Source organism: Symsagittifera roscoffensis, chromosome 7 (genome assembly GCF_963678635.1).
Source record: "Symsagittifera roscoffensis chromosome 7, txSymRosc1.1, whole genome shotgun sequence".
NCBI lineage: Eukaryota > Metazoa > Xenacoelomorpha > Acoela > Convolutidae > Symsagittifera > Symsagittifera roscoffensis.
The window spans coordinates 29,115,782-29,134,795 of NC_087068.1; the positions used below are offsets into that span (position 1 = coordinate 29,115,782).

Below are 19,014 nucleotides of genomic sequence, written 5' to 3' on the forward strand. Positions count from 1 at the left end.
ATACCACGTTGCTACGAACTATTTCCGGTACCTTTGATTTCAGCGATGGTCAGGCGATCTTCATCTGTATATTTGTAAAGAATACAGAAACATGGGCCGTTTGCCGGAGACGTATCGAGAAAACGTCACTCTGAATGCCTTTTTTTGCATGACAAAATAATATCCCTTTCTTGGTCGCCTTTTAGGTGATCCTGGTACTTGTGTCTTTTTCTATGGGCTTCTCAAAGATCTTGGTACGAGCTTCACAGATTATAGTTTCGTAAATTTGAGATCGAAACTGGTTTTTCTCCAGCGTACAAACAACCTCCGTCTTACTTTCCATGAAAGAAAGCCTGTTGGATGAGGCATTAAAATAACGATGAACATATCCTTGAATGATGTTTTTTTTCTTATATATCTCATCGGTGTAAGGAATTTGAAAGAGAGAATCAACCCCGGTATCAGTTGGTTTTCTGTACCAGGACGTGTCATTATCTGCTCCTGTCTGTTTCATCTGCATGTCAAAAAATGGAAGACATCATATTTTTTGACGTTCAATTGTGAATTCCAGGTTTTGATGGAGTTTTTTTACTCTCTCCTAGATTTTAATGTTGTAATCAGGTTTTGCACTTCTCAGAATGTCATCCATATAACAATTAAAAATTCTTGCTATTCTTATTTTGTTTTGGTTACAACCACAACATCAGCTGGAAATTGTCATGAGCTCTTTGATCTCATTGATCTCTTCCACGGTGAATTTTGTTTACTACTGAAACCACTTAGAGCGCACCTGACATCTGATCGAGTAGCCGCAGGCAGTAAGTTTCACGCCGCACTTGTCACAACAAGTGTCATATTTTTGTGGTGAATCCGACGATAGAGCTAGTTTGAACTTCTTCATCCATACACTACTACTACTACTACTACTATACGTTTTCAAGAAAAACGGCCGTGACACCGCCCATTGCGGCTTGCTCGTGCTGGATGAACCAGTCTTCTCAGAACATAAGCTACTCAGTGCAAACTGCTATTTCCACCTGTGAGCTTGTGACATGCTGTACGAGAAATTGGCGACTGTATATCAGACCGTGTTAGTTGAATAGATTTCTTCGCGTTCTCTCAAGTGAACCTCCCTCAGGTAAAAGGTTCATCTTTGCAAAAGATGTTTCGATATTTGCAGATGGAGTGTTATAGATCAGGCCTGCCAACCATTTGTTCAGGTTATTGTAACAACTTCCTGGCCGACATAAGACCGGGAGCAGTGGATTACCTTCTTTGTGCACCTTAGGGTAAATTGTGAAACCCTGACACAAATTATCTGATCTGCCAAATCTCCAGCGTGCTTCAACTTTTTTGAAATGCCGTTCAAAGCAGAGTCTGTTTCGTGTACAAGGTTCTTGGATGGCCAGAGGTAATTTTCTTGAACTGTTTGCCAGAAAGTACTTACTTCAAGCTAGAATCAAAGTCATCATTACTTATGAGACAAAGTCCCTGCGCTTTATCAAAAGGAACGATTTCACCGATTTTTTTCTTAAAATTTCTTGACTCTGTTCTGAGTGGGGTCTTGCCGTCGTTTCTTCATCTCCCTATGAAAGTGAAATGACCTCATTTAAGTGAAAGTGAACTGACCTCATTTAGAAATTCTTTGGCCGCGCCCTCTGACTTCAGATGGTGCAAAAAATAATCCACACCCGCAATAAAAGGCAATTTATTATTTTTATCCAAAAGAAAAGGCTTCGGGCCAAAGGAAATGTAATCAGGAACAAACTGCGGAACATCAACATTACCCCTACATGAACTACGTATGGAAGGCGGCTGAGAGTCTTATTTTGTCTGCAATGCGTTTTGTTTTCTCTTTACCGCAAGAAACGTTTCTGGAAGTTTTGCAACACTCTGTTTTCAAAAAAGTCTTTGGCTGCCTCTTTAAAGGGAACGAAATTAGTAATAAAGTCTTTTTTTTCAGACAGGTTGAGCAAAGACTGAACTTTCGTGCAGATCGTAGATCTTTCTCCAAAATTTGGTGTTGCGTTTTTCCAATATCTTCTGAAAAACTGGCCATGGTAAAATGTTTTGATATTTTGTCATAATCTCAAAGAAAAGCATCAATGCTCAAAAAATCATTTTCTACATTGTCGTCAGTACACTGAAAAAAAAATGTACAAATTAAAATCATAGTAAAAAACTTTATAAACTAAGTAATTTTGAAACCAAATAGAATTGCTATATAGCAAATTCTTTTGAAACAAGCTACTGGAATGTGGGGTAATGTAGCAAGATAATGTAACTTCATTTTTTTAAAAAAATTATCATTCAAAAAAGTTTTTTGTAAAATACGAACGTTTTCGCATAACTACCATCATTGTTTTTGTGCAACTAAACGTCAAAAATTTTGCGGTTAGAAAACTCTCTCAATCAAAATGATTAGCATTAAAGTTGGTAAAATGGCCAGCACATAATTGTTAAATTAGTTTTGTGGAAATTTCTTTTTTGGAGATATTTCGTTCATTTTTTTTTGAAACTTATGTCCGATTTTTTTTTTCCGATTTGCCCACTTCTTTTAATAAGTACTTGGGTTAAATTAATAAAATTTCACTCCTTATGTATGTTTTATTTCAAAAAAATCAAATTGAGCTGACATTCACAATGTCAGAATAAAACTTAAGTGTGAGCTTTTGTTGATTTAACCAACGGCAGGCAAGTTTTCTTTTTGCGCTATGACAGGACTAAAACCGGACATGACCTTTGAAGTTATTCGTTCAAATATCAACTCAAGTTTTCGCAGTGCTGTCGGCTTATCAGTTATCTCGCAAATTGTTTCAGCTTCAAAGAAATCTGTACGAAAGATACGTCGAAGAAATAGTTTGTTTTGTAAAACGAACCAAAACGCAAAACTTAGAGAATAGTGGTATTTTGATATTGCTGGTATTTTGATATTTTTTTCAGGATCTCCTATATTGTAGGTTTTTAATGTTTTGATGCCCAGCAGGATTCTGGGTAATGACTTATGTTCCAAGTTTCCTCCTTTGTTCCCAGTTACTGATAAATCATAAATGTTCCAGTTGCTGGTACAACAAAATATCCTATGCAGTATTCCTTCAACAAAATTCTTCTTATACTAGAGGGGTGCCCAGCAAAGAAAAATCGTTAAAAAAAGCACTATCAGTTGGTTTTCGATACCGTTTGCAAGTTATCTATCGTTTTTGATTTACTAGTATTCATAAACAAAACAAAATTTGCCGGTTTAATTAACTTTTTCTGTAGTAAATTGTAAGTTCTTATCCAACAATTGTACTCTATTAAGTTTAACGTTTTGGTTCATTTTACAAAAACAAATTATGTCTTCGACGTATCTTCCGTAGAGATTTCATTGATTATTACAAATTGAACTGTGTGGTAGAATACGAAAGATTTCACAGTATCATATTATATCACCAATTTTTCTATTCGCCCTTACTTATCTTCGAAATCGGCATAAAACAAATTCACATATTTTTTACCCCCTCACCTATTTAAGTGTTCCAACCCAAGTTTTTCACTACTTTCTGGACTTTTTTTCAGATTATTTTTGTTATTTTTTTTGCCAATGAATTCAAAAACATACTGGACAATTTTTGGAGAAAAACTGGAATCAATAAATTCGATACGGAAGAATTAAAAAGGAATACAGCACGAGCTGATCGAAAGAGACGAAAAATCGCCTGTATGATCGGATTCAACTGAACTTAATGTCTGGTGAAACAATTTTTTCGTTTTCGTCAAGTAATCGTTTTCCGAGTTTCTCGAGCGTCTAATTTAGATGTTTCACTGTTTGGGCGTGGCACTTTTCGAAAAGGGGGGTCAAAACGTTTTTTTTCTGTGATTTTTTTTAGAATAATGTAAATCATCATTTCGTCAGACCTTGAATTTTTTAAATCATTATTGTAGAGTAATGTAAACCAATTTTGGAAAGTTGATGTTTAATCTACATTTAAGAATGGTTCATTGTTAATATCCTAACGATGCACGTAGTTGCAAAAACGTTTCAAAATCTTTATTTAAACTCCAATTTTTCTTCGATATAATTGTTGTTGTTTTTTAGTCATCCAATGTTGCGAAGCATAGTGCTATTTCATCTTTTCTGCTTCTCGACGAAGAGGCGTAGAAACTTTGAGTTTTCAAGATTTCTTATTTCAAAGTTTTCCAGGAAACATTTTATTTTTGTCCCAAGTGACGTCAAGCCTTTAACTTTTGGCTCAGTTGCTGCTCCGGAAGTTCTGGCTACGTGCTTTGACGCTGGAGATTTTGTTTTTCGTTATATTTGCCTGGTTATGTTCCCTGGTATCGCAATGGTGCGAAGTTCCGCTTAGCCCTCTTGTTCACTTCTACTGCTTTCAGATTTTTTGTTCGACTTAATATAACTTTCGAACAAGTGATTTCGAAAGTTATACGGGTTGTGCAATCGGATCAAAAATGGAAACGAAGCAGATTCAATTATTTCTGCTTGGAATATTTTTGATTTGTCGACGAGCGGTAAGTTTAAGTGAATTGAATCTGAAAAAAATATAATCAGAAGGTCGAAAGTATCATAGTAACCGAGGTTACAGTCAGGAGATCCTCCATTACATTATCCAGTCAAAATCCTCGGAATTTTCTAGATAAGCAAGAATTGGGGTTGTTTTTGTTTCAGAATGCCAACTCATGCTACATTGGAACGGTGTCTTATGCTTGCGAGCCTGAAACAGTCAGCTTGGCGTCAGGTGTCAAAGTATCCGTTAGTTTTTTTCTATTGTTTTTTTTTCAATGCGTTGCTCTCAATGTTTATTGCGTTTTTTTGGGGTTGCAGGCCACGAGTACTTGTGGAATCAGCGGAGAAAAGAATTTCTTAGAAGCAGTTACTAGGGGAACAGACGAATTCAGAAATGTGGATTGTAATCAATTTGACACTTCGGGTTCACTCATTTACGATCCGAAGAACTCAGTTGACGGAACTTCTAGGACCCATTGGAAAAGTGCCACCATCTTTGATATGAACTCCAAGTCAGCTGACCTGAGAAAAGATCGTAACGAGATGGTGGTCAATTTGACAGTAGATCTTGGGATTATTTCAGAAATTGATCGTATCTCAATTACCTTCGAGTCCCCTAGACCATATAGTATGGTCATATACTCAAAAGTTAGCTTTGACGATGAATGGAATGCTGTAAGGTTTTACAGTGTTGGTTGTATGGAAGAATTTCAAATGGATCCTTGGTATGGAGGGTGAGTTAGAATCTTTACTCCTTAACACAGAGAAGTATGGCCTTCGTTGTTTTCTTTTTCATGCAAATTCGGGTACCGTGCAACAAAGAGCATTTCTATTTGATATTGAAGCCATTTTATTTGTGAATCGGAATACAGAAAGGTGTTTTAAAAATCTTTCGAGAAGAACTGTTCTGAATCTTGCAAATTTATTCACCGCTAGGAAGAGAAGACATGCCATATTTTTGGTTTCCGATTCTACTTTTTTGTACTTTACTTTGAGCTTCTTTGCCAAGTAGAAAAAAATTCTCTCGCTGCATATGACAAAGGCCAAAATACACTTGATATTTTGAAAAATGTTTTTTTTTTTGGATGAGGTTATTTCGAAAAAATTGTACTTTCAACGTTTTGCAAGTCATGAAGCTTTTTTCGAGATAACTACTAGTTTCAACAAAGTCGGTTAAATCACTTGCTGATTTGCTGCTGACATGCTCAATTTCATAAAACTTCAAATTTAACTACTGGGTACTAGTTACGACTGGTGCATGTACAATTATAGAGTTTCGATTATATTTTTCTGCTGATGCTTTTTTGGCTTCATGGTTGTCGACCTAACTCTGTCGGTTTAGTTTCAAATTTCGCATACACTCCTTATATAGCTATCGTTGATCCTATGTAGGCGTTACATGGAATTTTGTTTTATATGATGCCTTGACAAAAAATTTTTGGCTGAGTTTCAGGTTATTGAGTGTCGGCTTTAACTCTGTCGGCCTACTTGCCGATTTTTCTTCTTCAAATGTCCGGTATCACTTTTGAGATCGATAACAATCTAGCACCAATATATGAATAACCGAAGTAACCACACTAGGTCCTCTTTGAAAGATTTTAATTAATTTAAATATAAAACAAAATACTTTTTAAAAAATCCCTTCCCTTCATCAATTGCAACATTGTTCCTAGTTCTGTTTGCTAATTAATGAGCGTCATGGTGCTTTCATCCTACATCTATTTTATCGCTGTTGTGCAAAAATATTTCAAATTCTTTAAAGTATGTTGTTTTGCTGCTTGTGTTTGCGAAGGATAACTGCGTTTTTCTGTTGGATTTGTTAGTGTATTCCGAGTTTTATCTCATTAGACACAATTAGAGGAAACCAAATGCGTCTGTAGAAAGTTTTTTGTTTGATTTGAATTTTGCTGTTTCGGCCACTGACAGTGGGGAGGAACTTTGTCTTCGGGTGTGTTTAGGTTTTTTTAAGTTTTCCACTGAAAGGCTTAATCCTTAACAAATCATTGGCATATATCGAGTGCAAAACTTAGTGACATCGAAAGAATCTTGATGAGAGTAAACGAACTTCATCGAAACCTGGTATTGACTTTTGCACGTCAAGATGAAAGGCCTCCATTTCTTGGTGTTCGAGTGACAGAGACAGGAGCTGATGTTGACTCGTCCTGATACAGAAAACGAACTGATACTGGGTTGGCTGCATCTTTCAGAGCCGTAACACCTGTGAGATGTAAGAAAAACATTGTTCAAGGAACTTTAAGTCATGTGTTTAATGCCTGTTCTAGGGGGATTGTTTCACGGAATTTGTTACTGAGTTTGCATATATTTTGGAAAAAGTTGAGTACAGAATTTTACGAAATCATCATCCTCAAAACTCTCAACTAGATCATTGAGAAGCACAAAGAAGAAGACATAAACACCAGGACCACAAAAAGGCGGCCTAGAAACGAGCTCTAGAACCAAGAGTGACGTTTTCTCCGAACCTTTTCGGAAAATAGCCAATTTTTCTGTCATCTTATTAAGCAAACAGCCTTACCATCGCTGAAATTAAAACTACCGGAAATAGTTCTTAGCAGCGTGGTATATGAAATCGCTTGTTGTTCTAGATGGCAGTCAAGTATGCTGAGCAGACAGCCCGCCATGTAGCCAAAAGTGTGCGCAAACATTCCAGAATTACTAGCGCAGTAGTTAAACACCTTAACGGTGTGGTGTTAGCATTGAGAGCTGCAAGGTAAAGTTCTATGAAAAAGTAAGAGACTCCGCTTAATTTTCAACTTTGGAAGCACTACATCAGAAAAAGCCTTCAGTCCATACGAAAGAAGAGTACAAGGTATGCGAGTCGACCCTGAAGCTGTAACTTTTCTATATTGTCCCGCATTCCAGTGGCTTTCTCCATGCAATTTTGTTATAATTCTGTTCTGTTTTCATTTCATGGCTTACATTTTTACTGCTTTAAATGGGTATTATTTTTTTTTTCATTGTACTGATGACCTTATGTAGAAACGGTTTTTACTGATCATTGATGTTTTTCCTGAGTGTTATTGCCCTGTTAAAGCCATAGCAGCCATGAATAGAAGGACATTAGAAAACGTCTAATAAATTTTCTGCAATGAAAATCGTTGTTGATTTTTTGCTTTTTAGTCCAATTTCGAGCGAGTAGAGAGCATAACGCTATGAAATGATTAGTTAGCCAAATAAGAAGTTGTTGAAGTTTCAACTAATTTTTTCCTAGCACGAAAAGTTTCGACTTGTGAATTGCAACCAGTATAACGTTCTTCAAGCTGTTTCTCCTTCCTCACTCAAAAACACGATTTTGACCATAGATAACAGGAGCTGGTTCAGTTTTTTTGCTGCATTAAAGTGCCCCTATGGAGGAAGAAAAAACTATGGCGTAGAATGTTTTTTGTTCTATCCCGATTTTGATAAAGCTCTTTTCTTTGTAATTCAGTGTCCAAAACTTTATCTCAGTACGACGTAGACGAAGTTATTGTTCCCGACATATAGCTATTATTACTCTTCATTGGAGAAGTTTTTTTTGCAATTCAGTCGCCCTTCGTTAAAACAAAATAGAAAAAAAATGTTTGTTTTATTTTTGCTTTTAATCATTGTGGTCGGAAATTTTCTCGTAGCGAAGAATTTTTTAAACGTGATGAAAAAAAGTTTCTTAAAATTTGTTTCATCTTAGGTTTGATTTTCCGTAGTTTGGAATTTGATTTTTTTGCTCAATTTTTAAACTTTGTTACATGCAGAAATTGATTATTTTAAAAATAATTCTACTCGGTTGTAATGTAAAATTTAATCTCTCACACTTTTTTCATGAAAATTTTAAAGCAGTCTACCCAAGTATTGTCTGCTTAGTAGCCTCTCGGTGAATAATGAAAACTATTTAATGCTAATGCTGATAATTGTGTTTCTTTACTTTTTCTCAAATTGAAGTTTTTAAAATTCCATAAAAATTTAAGTATTTTTTAAATTTTTCGATAGCTGTGAAGTTTTCTAAAGGTTTTGAATTTTTTAAGTGCTCTGTTTTTTAGCATCTAAAAAGTAATCAAGTGTTTCAAACGACTCTTTTGCCGAGACTGTTTTTGTAGTTTGCTGCATGAAGCGTCCCTCAAAGATTTCTTGCTTCGAACTCTGCAAGTGGGGGAGGAACTTTGTCTTTGGGTGTTTTCTTAAGTGTATGGGTGTTTAACATCAGCTACCATCAAAATAGATAGAATGAAATATCATAATAAAGCAATGTCAGTCGTGATTGGAATAGTTACTAAAGCCCTCATCGTCGTGATTTCTTAAAAAATTTTCTCGGCGTCAAGAAAACGGTTTCAAATTTTTGCTTTTTAGTGTAATTTCGAGCTCCTATAGCGAGCAAGTAGAGAGTGTAAACTTGCTCTTCTAAGTTCTGCTGCTCGAGATTGTTATACCCTAAGACATGCTTAATTTTATTCCAGAGTATCATCGGGACAGAAATGTGATCAATCTCAGTCCGGATTCTCACCTCAATCAGGAGGCACAGTTGATTTTTCTAGAGGACAGACTAAAATAGAAGCAAGATACATAAGGCTAGCCATGCTGAGAATCCACACGCCTAGATCTACATCTGATCTTCTGAGAGATAATCCAATGTATCTGAAGAGCTTCTATTACGCAATCAGTGACATAACAGTACGAGGTAGATGTATGTGCAATGGTCATGCTAACGAATGTGACTTAACGGATCCAAAGAATAAAGTATGTGTATGTCAACATAATACAGATGGAGCGAATTGTCAAGACTGTCTGAGGTTCCATCACAATAAACCTTGGAAGTCCCTTAAACTGGGTGAAACTCGCTTTGAATGTGAAAGATGCGACTGTAATGGTCGCAGCAGTGACTGCGTTTTCAAAAATGACGTTTATCAAAGGAATGGGTTCAGAAATGGTGGGGTCTGTTTGAAGTGCCAAAATAGCACAGCCGGGCAAAATTGTGAGAAATGTTTACCAGAGCATTTTTCAACCCGAGATGGTAAATGCAACCCTTGTAATTGCAACAAAGAAGGATCCAGTGATATGCAATGTGATTCGAAAGGAATGTGTAATTGTAAACCAGGAATTACCGGTCCATTATGCGACCAATGCCTTCCAGGGTTCTACGGGTTTGGTTCAACTGAAGGATGCACCAAATGCGAGTGCGACCTAAAAGGAACTAGAGCATCAAGAATGACTTGTAATCCGATAGACGGTTCTTGTCCATGCAAAGCTAACGTGGAAGGAAAATCGTGCGAAAACTGTAAATATGGATACTTTGATTTGAGTGCCGAAAATGACGAAGGATGTCGTGCATGCTTTTGTTATGACCACTCAAAGAATTGCTCGGAGGCAAACAAAATATTGAATGTCGACAACATTCAATCAGATCTTTCCAAAATTGGTAAGAAAAAATAATTCTTTGAAATCTGGTTAGCCTGTTTTGGAAATCTGATTAAAAAATAAGGTTCGCGAACAACTGGCAAATACATAGGTTTTGGGTCGATCCTGGAGTATTATCCAGCATTCTTGTCGTTTCAGACCAGCAATACGGTTTAAATATTGGCGGATGGCGTGCCATGACTCTACTTGGATCCCAATGTCGAATGGTCCTCAGAGGAACTTCATCGTCGTCATCATCTATGACCACAGAAAAAAGCCTCAGTATCGACTCTTCCTTTTCCAACGCAGCATCAGATTGTGCTCTGAAGTCGACGCCGGAGACTTTTGTGTACTTTGAGGTGCCCAAGCAGTTTGTGGGCAATCGGATCTCAAGTTATGGACTTAAGCTGTCGTTCGAGCTGAAGCCGATCGGATCCTTCTCGGAGGTAATATTTTTTTCATATTTCGCCTTAACAAAGGAAGCGTGATAGCCAGGTATGCAGCAGCTTGAGAACACTCGGATAAGAAGAGGTCAAGTAATCTAATCTAGACAGTATCTGATAGTTTATAAGTCTTATTTCAATTTATATCTCGATTTTTTGTCTGTTTTTCAGGATAGAGTCAAAATTTGTCAACGCTCAAATTTGATTTTTTTTGCGGTTTGACTTTTGATTGTTTTTAAACTTAAGTTCATTTCCTTTGTTAGAAGGAAGGCAAACTGCACTATCGAACAGTAAAAGTGTAAAGGTGACAGAAACGCTATTGACTTCTAATTTCCAGAGTAGATTTCATTTCAGTTTTGCCAGCGGATTACAAATTTTATCTAATTATCGAGTGTTCTCAAATGGAGTCAATTTAATCAAAATAATGTCAATCATAAATTGTTCTTGAAATTCAAAGAGCTTTAAGGTCATCTATTTTTTTCTTTGAAATTCGAAATTTGAAGTTTTTTTTTCAAAAAAACAAGTCAGATTTTTTTAAAATTTCCTTGCGTTCATGACTCTTTTCCAAGCTGCTGGCTATTTTTGTGTTATCATTGTCAAGTAGATTAAGTTAGTAGAATTTTTGAACTTTTAGGATGCAGCAAAATTCGAATTTTAAGAGAACACTAGTGCTAATTTACTGCTTTTATTTAAAGGGGTGGCAATTCTTAATCAGATACCATGGAGGGGCGATTGTTAAGAAGATCACAAAGTTGTTTCTGCTCCATGAAAGCAGCATGAGATTGGTACGCGTAAAGTGCTTCATTGCTTCCTGGTTTTTCATATTCAAGCAAGTGAGATAGTGACAGTGTGAGTTACGGACCCAGTGCTGATAGTAGTAAAGAGGCTACCTATGACGCATCTGGTTTGTTTTTTGAATTCATAGTTGAAGTTTTAAGTCTTAATTTCAGGCTAAAGTTTTTGCTTAACCGTCTTTTTTTATTACAAATTTTTAATTTTAAGGCATTTACCTACGACGAGGCATCTATTGCTTTTCTTTAAAATTAATGAACGAAGTGGATATTTTTAAAGTTCGTGTGATTCTTCTCGGTTTTTGAGAGTCAATGAACGTAGTTCAGACTCTTATATAGGTCAAGATGCTTTTTTCCAGGAGAAGTCTAAGATATTGTTCAGGCTCAAAGTTTCGAAAGTGGAATTAATCATCAGGTTTTCCATCGAAATAAAAAAATTTATTTATTGATCCAGTTGTCTCGAATTGAGTTAATTATATCGAAAAAATGCCAATCATCAATTTTAATAGAAATGCAATGAGCTGTAAGGGCATCTATTTTTTTACTTTGAGTTCGACAGCTGAGATTTTTTCATAAGATAAGTCAGCGTTTTTTAAAATTTCTTGGGTTAATTGACTCTTTTCCAACTGCCTGTTGGCTTTGGTTTAAAGTAAAATTTATCATTTCTTCAATCTCAAATTCCCATTTTGGCGATATCACTTCAAGTAAACTGAATTTGACTATAATTTTTTTTTACAGATGCGAGCTTTGTATTTTATTATGAGTGGACTAAATTTTTGCTTAATAGCTTGTGTTTTCACTTTCATGAGTTGCAAGTTTTGCTGTCCTTTTCTCGTCAGTTGCAGTTATGTAGATTTTTTGATATGAATGCTCGATGTCTGTGGCTCGATCCCTGTACAGTGTATTTATTTTTAAAACTCATTAATTTTTTTTGTGTTCTTGCTTTTCTCGTGTTGAATCTGTTGTGCAACTGTGTCTAGGTTGAAATACGAAAGTGCAAATTGCGTGAAAACTTGTGAATTACTTTTTAGCTTCCAAAATGGACTTGAGTTTTCAGAATTTTCAGCGATATAAAAATATAATTTGATACAGTTTCCTCAAATCGAGTTGTCAATTTTATCTAAAAAGTTTCAGTCATCATTTTTTTCATTTAAGCAAATTTTTTCCATTTCATTGGGCAGTTTTATTATGAGCAACTTAGTATTTTTGGGATGAAATTTTTTTTAGTGTAGTGTTTAAAGTTTGATCATAAAGGAAAATGAGAGTTTTTGGATTTCGAATTGGCTTTCTTTTTGATCAAAAAAGTGTTTTCATTTCATCTTTTTTGTTTAAATTTCTAGATATGATTTTCTAAATATATCGAAGTTATCTTTCGTGAAATTGTACCCTCTGAGTTTCTAACTGTACCTATATACACAAGCAAAGCTTGTGGTATAGTATGAACTATATTTTTTTCAACCTAAGTCGCAAATATTGTTGCAACGCAAATAATGTTGCGATAAAGTGTGTTAATTTTGAAAGCGTTAGTTTGATCAATAACCAGCTATTAAGTACAGCCAATGATAAGGATTTTAACACAGACTATTATTGTTCCGACTTTTGTAACGGAATATTTGTGCCCTGGGTGGTTTTTTAACTAGCCATTTTTGACGGGATTTTTAAAAATATATCATTCAAAAAGTATTGTTGTCCTGAGCTTTAATTTGGAAATATATTTTACCGGTGATCATTTTTTGTAAAGTTATGAGGGTTTTAAAATTGCCATTTTGGCCAATTTGCGACAATTAATGCGCGATATATTTCGCGCTATTAACGCGGAACTTAAATCCGTCAAAGAAATCGTTCCAAATTGTTGAAGGAAGGTTATTTGCCATAATTGATTTGTTACTAGAACCAAAATTTATCATTTTGTAGTTTATATGGCGTGTGGGGGTTGATTTTCACAAAAAAATCTCAAATTAAAAAAAAAAAACAATTATATTACATTCAATTTTTTTTTCATGTTATTACTGCTCCATAGACTGCTCTATAAATTGAGGCATGTTAGTTGGTAAATTTCGTTTTTTTTTTAACAATGCGTCATAATTGTGCTTCACTTAAGAAATTTTGTATAGACTCCAAGTTTTACTCATTCAGTTTTTCCCCATTTACGTTATCGGTCATGTTTTTGCTTGTGTATGCGAAGTGCTGCTTCGACTCTGTGTTTATCATACTGTACCTCTATATCACTGATTCCTCGATTTTTTTTTACGTTTCTTAACTGTCTCACCATGCCAATGTTTCTTTCTTCTGACTTGCGAGAGCAAGTGACCTGTAATGGGGAACTAGACTTCCCCCATAAACAACTCTCTACCACATTTCTGTTTCTTATCTGCTGACGAGCTCAACTTCTTGAAAATTCAAATGAACAAGTTCATATTTCATTGAGGTAGAAATTATTATTATTTTTTCAATTATATGCAATTGCCTTTTTAACGCTTTTGCCTTTTTCATTGGGGATGGATCTTAAGAACTTTGATTTTTACACTTGCGAAGCAATGTGTTATAGTGTGAACTTTCTTTTTTTCCAACCTACGTCGCAAATATTTTTGCGGTTTTTGTTGCGAATAATTCGCTCTTATTGTTGCGACTTAAAGCAACAATATTTGCTGCGTCAAATTTGCTACATCGAATGGGCAGTAAGATGTTTTGATATTTTGTTGCACCTTTGATTTTTAGTTGCAGCTTTACAGCTTATTGATAACATGTGCTTTGACATTCTAAAATTTTATGAGTTTACACAGTTGATGCATTTTTAGAAAGCTATTTGTTTCAAACAACATATCAATATTAAAATCTCGATTTCAGAAATTTTCTAACTCAATATATCTCGCAGTTTTTTGAAATGCATAGTTTTTACCTAATATGGCTTTATGATTTGCGATTTGCTAATTCGAGTTGTTGTTAAGCCTCGATTTTTTGCAAATTCGGGGCTTTTTTTTCTGACATCACTTGATAGAGCTGCTTTTTGGTCGTTTTCTCGCAAGTGTTTGCGAAGCGCAGCTTCGCCTCTGTAAACCTTTATAGCCTGAAACTATTTTTGACTACAGTTGCGTTTCGGCTAATGAGGGTCGACCTATATTGTTTCGCCTAAGCTGACGCTCTTTCTCTGTCTTTCAAGGTTTTTTAAGGCTGTTCATGGACATCATTTGAGCCAAAATTATGAATCTTGTTGATACAGTTTTTTCGACTATTTTTTTAGTTTAAATTTCAAAAACATTATTTACTTTTTTATCAACATTTTCTAATGCAAAGTTTTTAGTGTGTCGCAAGTGTTGCGAAGCTCCGCTTCGCCTCTGTGAAAATGATGAATATTTGGTTAAATTGCTCAAACCTATTTTCTTGCAGTTGGTTTTCGTTACCCTAAGTGCGCTCAAAAGTGCAAACTGGTTTTTACTGAATTTGATCTGATTTTTTAAAGCCGTTGTTTGAATTTGATGTATCAAAAATTTGTCAATATATTTCCGAAAGCCTGGCATTGGGCTCAACAAATCATTTTTTTCAGGTGATGACTTCGTACCGAGATGTGATTGTAGAAGGGTTTGTTGGGAAAAAGGTTGTTCGCGTGATGGCGGGACTCTACTGGCAGCGAAACACGCCACTGAGGGCCAGACAGTGGAACAAATTCGAATTCACGTGGGTACACTGCAATTAATATAGAAGCAAATTTGAGCAATTTTGGGATAAATCGTTTTATGCTATTTTTTTTTAGTTGTTCTATAAAACATTGCTATCTTATTCATCCAGCTTGATGTTTCTTACTCTGTAAATAAATTGGATAACCACTGTTGCCCAAAGAACCTAATGCCCGGAAAATATATTAGCCACTCAGAAGTCTGTGATATAGTTGATAAGTTGGAGCTATATTGGGTGTCACTGAACGAAGTGAAGACACTTAATTAGTCTTGTGTTTTTGTACGTTTTTTCAAAAGGAAAATTCTTTAGAAGTTTCAAGCTGTTGTAAAATATCTACTTTTTAGCGTTTCTACTTTATAGCGTTGAATAGTTTTCTAAGTTCCCTTCAAACTCATTCGCGAAATGCGAGGTAAATTACTCCCTCCGGTAACCGAAGTGCCAGCAGGGCTTGACTTTTTGTTTCAAAACTGCAGTTTTTCATTCGGCTTTAACAACTTAACCTATTGATCTAGTTTTTTCACATTGGGCGGGTTGTATTAAAGGTCAATGAACGAAGTGAAGAGCTGATAAAGGTCCTGTTGATTTTTTTTTTGGATTTTTCAACAAGAAAAGTTCTTACAATTTGTTCATGCTCAATTTTTTTGCGGCTCGACCGTTGATTTTTTTCTTAGTTCTAGTCGATTCATTTGGAAAAACAGAGGCAATGAACGCGCGGTAATAACTAAATTGACCCTGATTTTTGATGACCGTATACATTGCTCGATTTTAAGCAAAAGTTGTTTCATAGCAACGGTATTGACACGAATGGAAATCGGTTTTTTCCAAGGATGTGGACCTTTAGTTTTTTCGATATTATCTCATCAGCTTTTTTGATTTTCTCAAATATGTTCTTTTTTGTTTTTGTTGACTAGAGATGTAAAGATATCAAAAACTTTATCAAAACTACTAATTTTTGATGATGAAACAAACAACGCTTATTTTCTGGTAATTGTTTTTCCAACAAGTCCATCATTCCTATGTTCCCTTTTTACACTGCGTCAGCTTAGTGTGTTATTAAGAACCTTTTTTTATCGGCCTAACTCGCAAATAAAAGTATTCATTAAAAGCGATCGCTTATTTGGAAATTTCTGTAGCATTGGAAATTGCATAGCATCTGTTCTCTGCTTTCTCTGTGGATTTTTCTATCTTCCATATAATAAACTTCCGTGGCTGAGTGTTTATTGGGTGTGACTTTTAATATCATGGTCGCAGGTTGGAATCTCAGGCAATGCCGAATTTTTGCTAATTCGAGGTTTATTTACTTTTTCTTATTGTACTTTATAAAGCTACTTTTTGTCGTTTTCTCGCTAGTGTTTGTGTTTTCTCTCCTCTGTGTTTCATATTTTCAAAGGCGGTAATAAAAAAGATGGGGCGTTCTAAGAGCTGAAAATGTGATATAACCTTTATTTGCATAGAAAAGTGGAACTTTTACAATTCATTTTAGTTGGATTTTGGAATTCATTTTAATGCAAAATAAGAAACTTTGATCAGCTTGTCTCACCGTTTTATAGTCCATGAACGTAGTGAAGTCTCTTATTTATGTCGTGATGATTTGGGTTTTTTCAGGACTGTTCCTGAAATAAAAATTTTGCCCTCGCTCTTATTTGATTTTTCGCATTTTGACTTTTGAATACGTCAAAAGTGAAAAGGTCATGACAAACTTGATCAAATTTCAGTTTACAGGTTTCCCAGTCGAATAAAAGTTTCTCTTACCTATCCAGTTTTCTCAAATTACTTCAATTTAATTAGAAAATGTGTCAATCATAAACTGCGCTGGAAATTCAAAGAGCATTAATGTTATATATGTTTTTTTGCTGTGAAGTCGAAAGTTTATATTTTTTAAAAACCAGTTTTTTTTGTTTCCCTGAAATCATTGACTCTTTTCCAACTGTCTGTTGGCTTTGTTTGTTGTTTTCCTTTTTCCTAATGTAATAGAATTAAAATAGATAGATCAAAATTTACCTTTTGCCGAAAATAATAAGTTTCACAAAAATTTTTCATTCTTTCGTTTGGCTAGATTTTTTCTGAAGAAATCTTTGTCGGCTGAATTATTATTTTTCGTGTCTAAATTTTTAATTTAAACGGCGAGTTTGTTCTCTACAAGAACGATTTAAAGCGGTGATGTGTGTTTCAGTCTGTTCTCTTTCTACGAGAAATTAATGTTTTCTATCACTAGTAAATATTAAGGTTTTTCAACAGTAAAAACGGAAAAGTCAAAAGTAAATTGATTTTCCGTTTTTTTCGGTTGCTTATCTGCATCTTTTTGCATGGTTTTTGTAGAATTGGCAATGATCGCATTGAAGAAGTTAAGTGAGGTCGTTATTTTTTGTGCTTTTTCATGAAATATGTGACTGACTTTTAGTTTCGAATGTGGAGTTAGTGTTGCAATCGGTTTCTTAACTTTTTTCCCGTAAATAACTTTGGTATATAGAGATTTTTTCGGGGTCGTGGTTTATGTTGTATCGGCTTCTTCGACCTAAATTGCGTAGTTTTGAGTGGAATATCATCCGCTTTTGCGATCATGAGTTTCAGTATTTAGAACGGATGGGTCCAAAAAATACTAAATCCTAAAATTTTTATGGCAACAGTTTTTTTTTTCGGATCAACAGAGGTCTCCCCAAAGTTTGTCGCCCTGATTTGACGCTCTGTAAATAATTCTCAATGATTTTTTAAAGCTCTGAGCTGTTTTAGTTGTAGTGTTAGTTATTTTTACAAGGTTTTTTTTTCAGCTTGGATTTTTTTTCCGTTCGCTATCTTGTAGCGCAATGCTGAAAGCAAAATTTACTCATTGATTCAGTATTTTATAAATGGGGTTAGTATTATAAAAAAGTTTCAATCATCGAAGATAACTGAATTAATTAAAGAGCTTTAACATGATGTTTTTTGGTTTCCTTGAGTTCATTGACCTTTTTTTCCAATTAAGTGTTGGCTATGTTAGAGGTATAAATTTACCAATGGAAAAGTCATTGAGTTTTAGCTTACAACCTGGATTTGAGTACTGGATACAGCAGAATAAAAAACTACTTTTATTGATCCAGTTTTCTCTAATTGTTGTTTTAAAATCAAAATGTCTATTATAAAAGATTGAATTTATATAGATTTCTTTTTGGTTTTTTAAGTTCATTGACATTTTTGGTTTTTTGCGTTCATTGACGTTTTCCAACTGAGGTTTTGATCTCAGCGGTTCTTTTATTTGTTGTACATTTCAGATCCGCTTTTTTGATTTTTCTCAAGTTTAAAGAAGCCAAATTGACGTTAATTAAATACGACGAGTCTGTTGCAGAGACTAGGTTTCCTGTTTATGAAAAGCTTATGAAAGACTAGAAAAGTTCCTGTTTATGAACGAATTGGTTCATGAAAGATTTTTCGGCATCCCGAAAATGACGTGGACAAGTTATATTCTCTCCTTGTCGCATTTCGGTGTCTGGTTATTTCAGCTTGACGGAGACTGAAGCTTGGCAGCCTGCCCTGTCACCCGTTGATTTTCAGTCGATGCTCCTCAATGTCAACAGCATACTCATCAGAGGCGCATACGGAGGTAAAGCAATAACTGACACTAAATTTTTCTGAGATATTGAAAAATTTCAAAAAGAAGTAAATGATGGTAAAGGTAACAGCGCACGGCTCTCAGTCGAGAATTTGTTGCTTTTAGGACCATCGTATCCAATGCATGCATAAAATCTGCGAGTTGAAGTCAACTTCTCTCGGATAAACTACATTTACGTCTATGTAGCTTTCATTGAATGAGCAAAACTATGCCAACAAAGATAAATGCGATTGCGAATTAAGTTTTAACGAGCGAATTTAATTAGCACTGGTATAATTCTTGTTTTTTTTTCAAGTAAAAGCCTGAATTTTGAAAGCTCATCAATATGCTTTTTGGTGATCTACCAAGAAGTATATTGATGAGCTGACAGAATTGAGGCTTCTACTTGGAAAAAAAACCGCAAGACTTATACCAGTGCAAATTAAACAACCACAAGACTCAGTTTTAAAACTTATAATGCATTTACTAAGTGGAAGGCAAATTATGCTCTCCAGTAACGAAAATGCAAATGGGCGAGAATGGAGCTTGTTTTTAGCTAAAAAATGGTTTTGGTCTTCATAATTCCCAGCGTTATTTACACAGGCGGAGCGTTGTGTTATACTGCAATGCAACTTTTACTATGGGATGTGATCGACTTCTAGTTTCAAAAATGGA

At 35.1% G+C, this 19,014-nt stretch overlaps 1 protein-coding gene across 3 annotated transcripts in view; it reads left to right on the top strand.

Annotated features, from left to right (window-relative positions):
* LOC134852131 (laminin subunit gamma-1-like) overlaps nucleotides 1-19,014 on the top strand; it is a 273,304-nt gene that overhangs the window by 236,124 nt on the left and 18,166 nt on the right. For 2 of the 3 annotated variants that reach the window (XM_063868421.1, XM_063868422.1), the window contains exons 2-8: nucleotides 4,352-4,488; nucleotides 4,646-4,729; nucleotides 4,802-5,217; nucleotides 8,929-9,887; nucleotides 10,025-10,311; nucleotides 14,644-14,774; nucleotides 18,251-18,351. In XM_063868421.1, the coding sequence (XP_063724491.1) occupies nucleotides 4,429-4,488; nucleotides 4,646-4,729; nucleotides 4,802-5,217; nucleotides 8,929-9,887; nucleotides 10,025-10,311; nucleotides 14,644-14,774; nucleotides 18,251-18,351 (2,038 nt within the window). In that variant the 5' untranslated portion in view covers nucleotides 4,352-4,428. Of the gene's footprint in view, nucleotides 1-4,351; nucleotides 4,489-4,645; nucleotides 4,730-4,801; nucleotides 5,218-8,928; nucleotides 9,888-10,024; nucleotides 10,312-14,643; nucleotides 14,775-18,250; nucleotides 18,352-19,014 lie in introns of those variants that run through there. The other variant, XM_063868423.1, reaches the window with a different exon arrangement.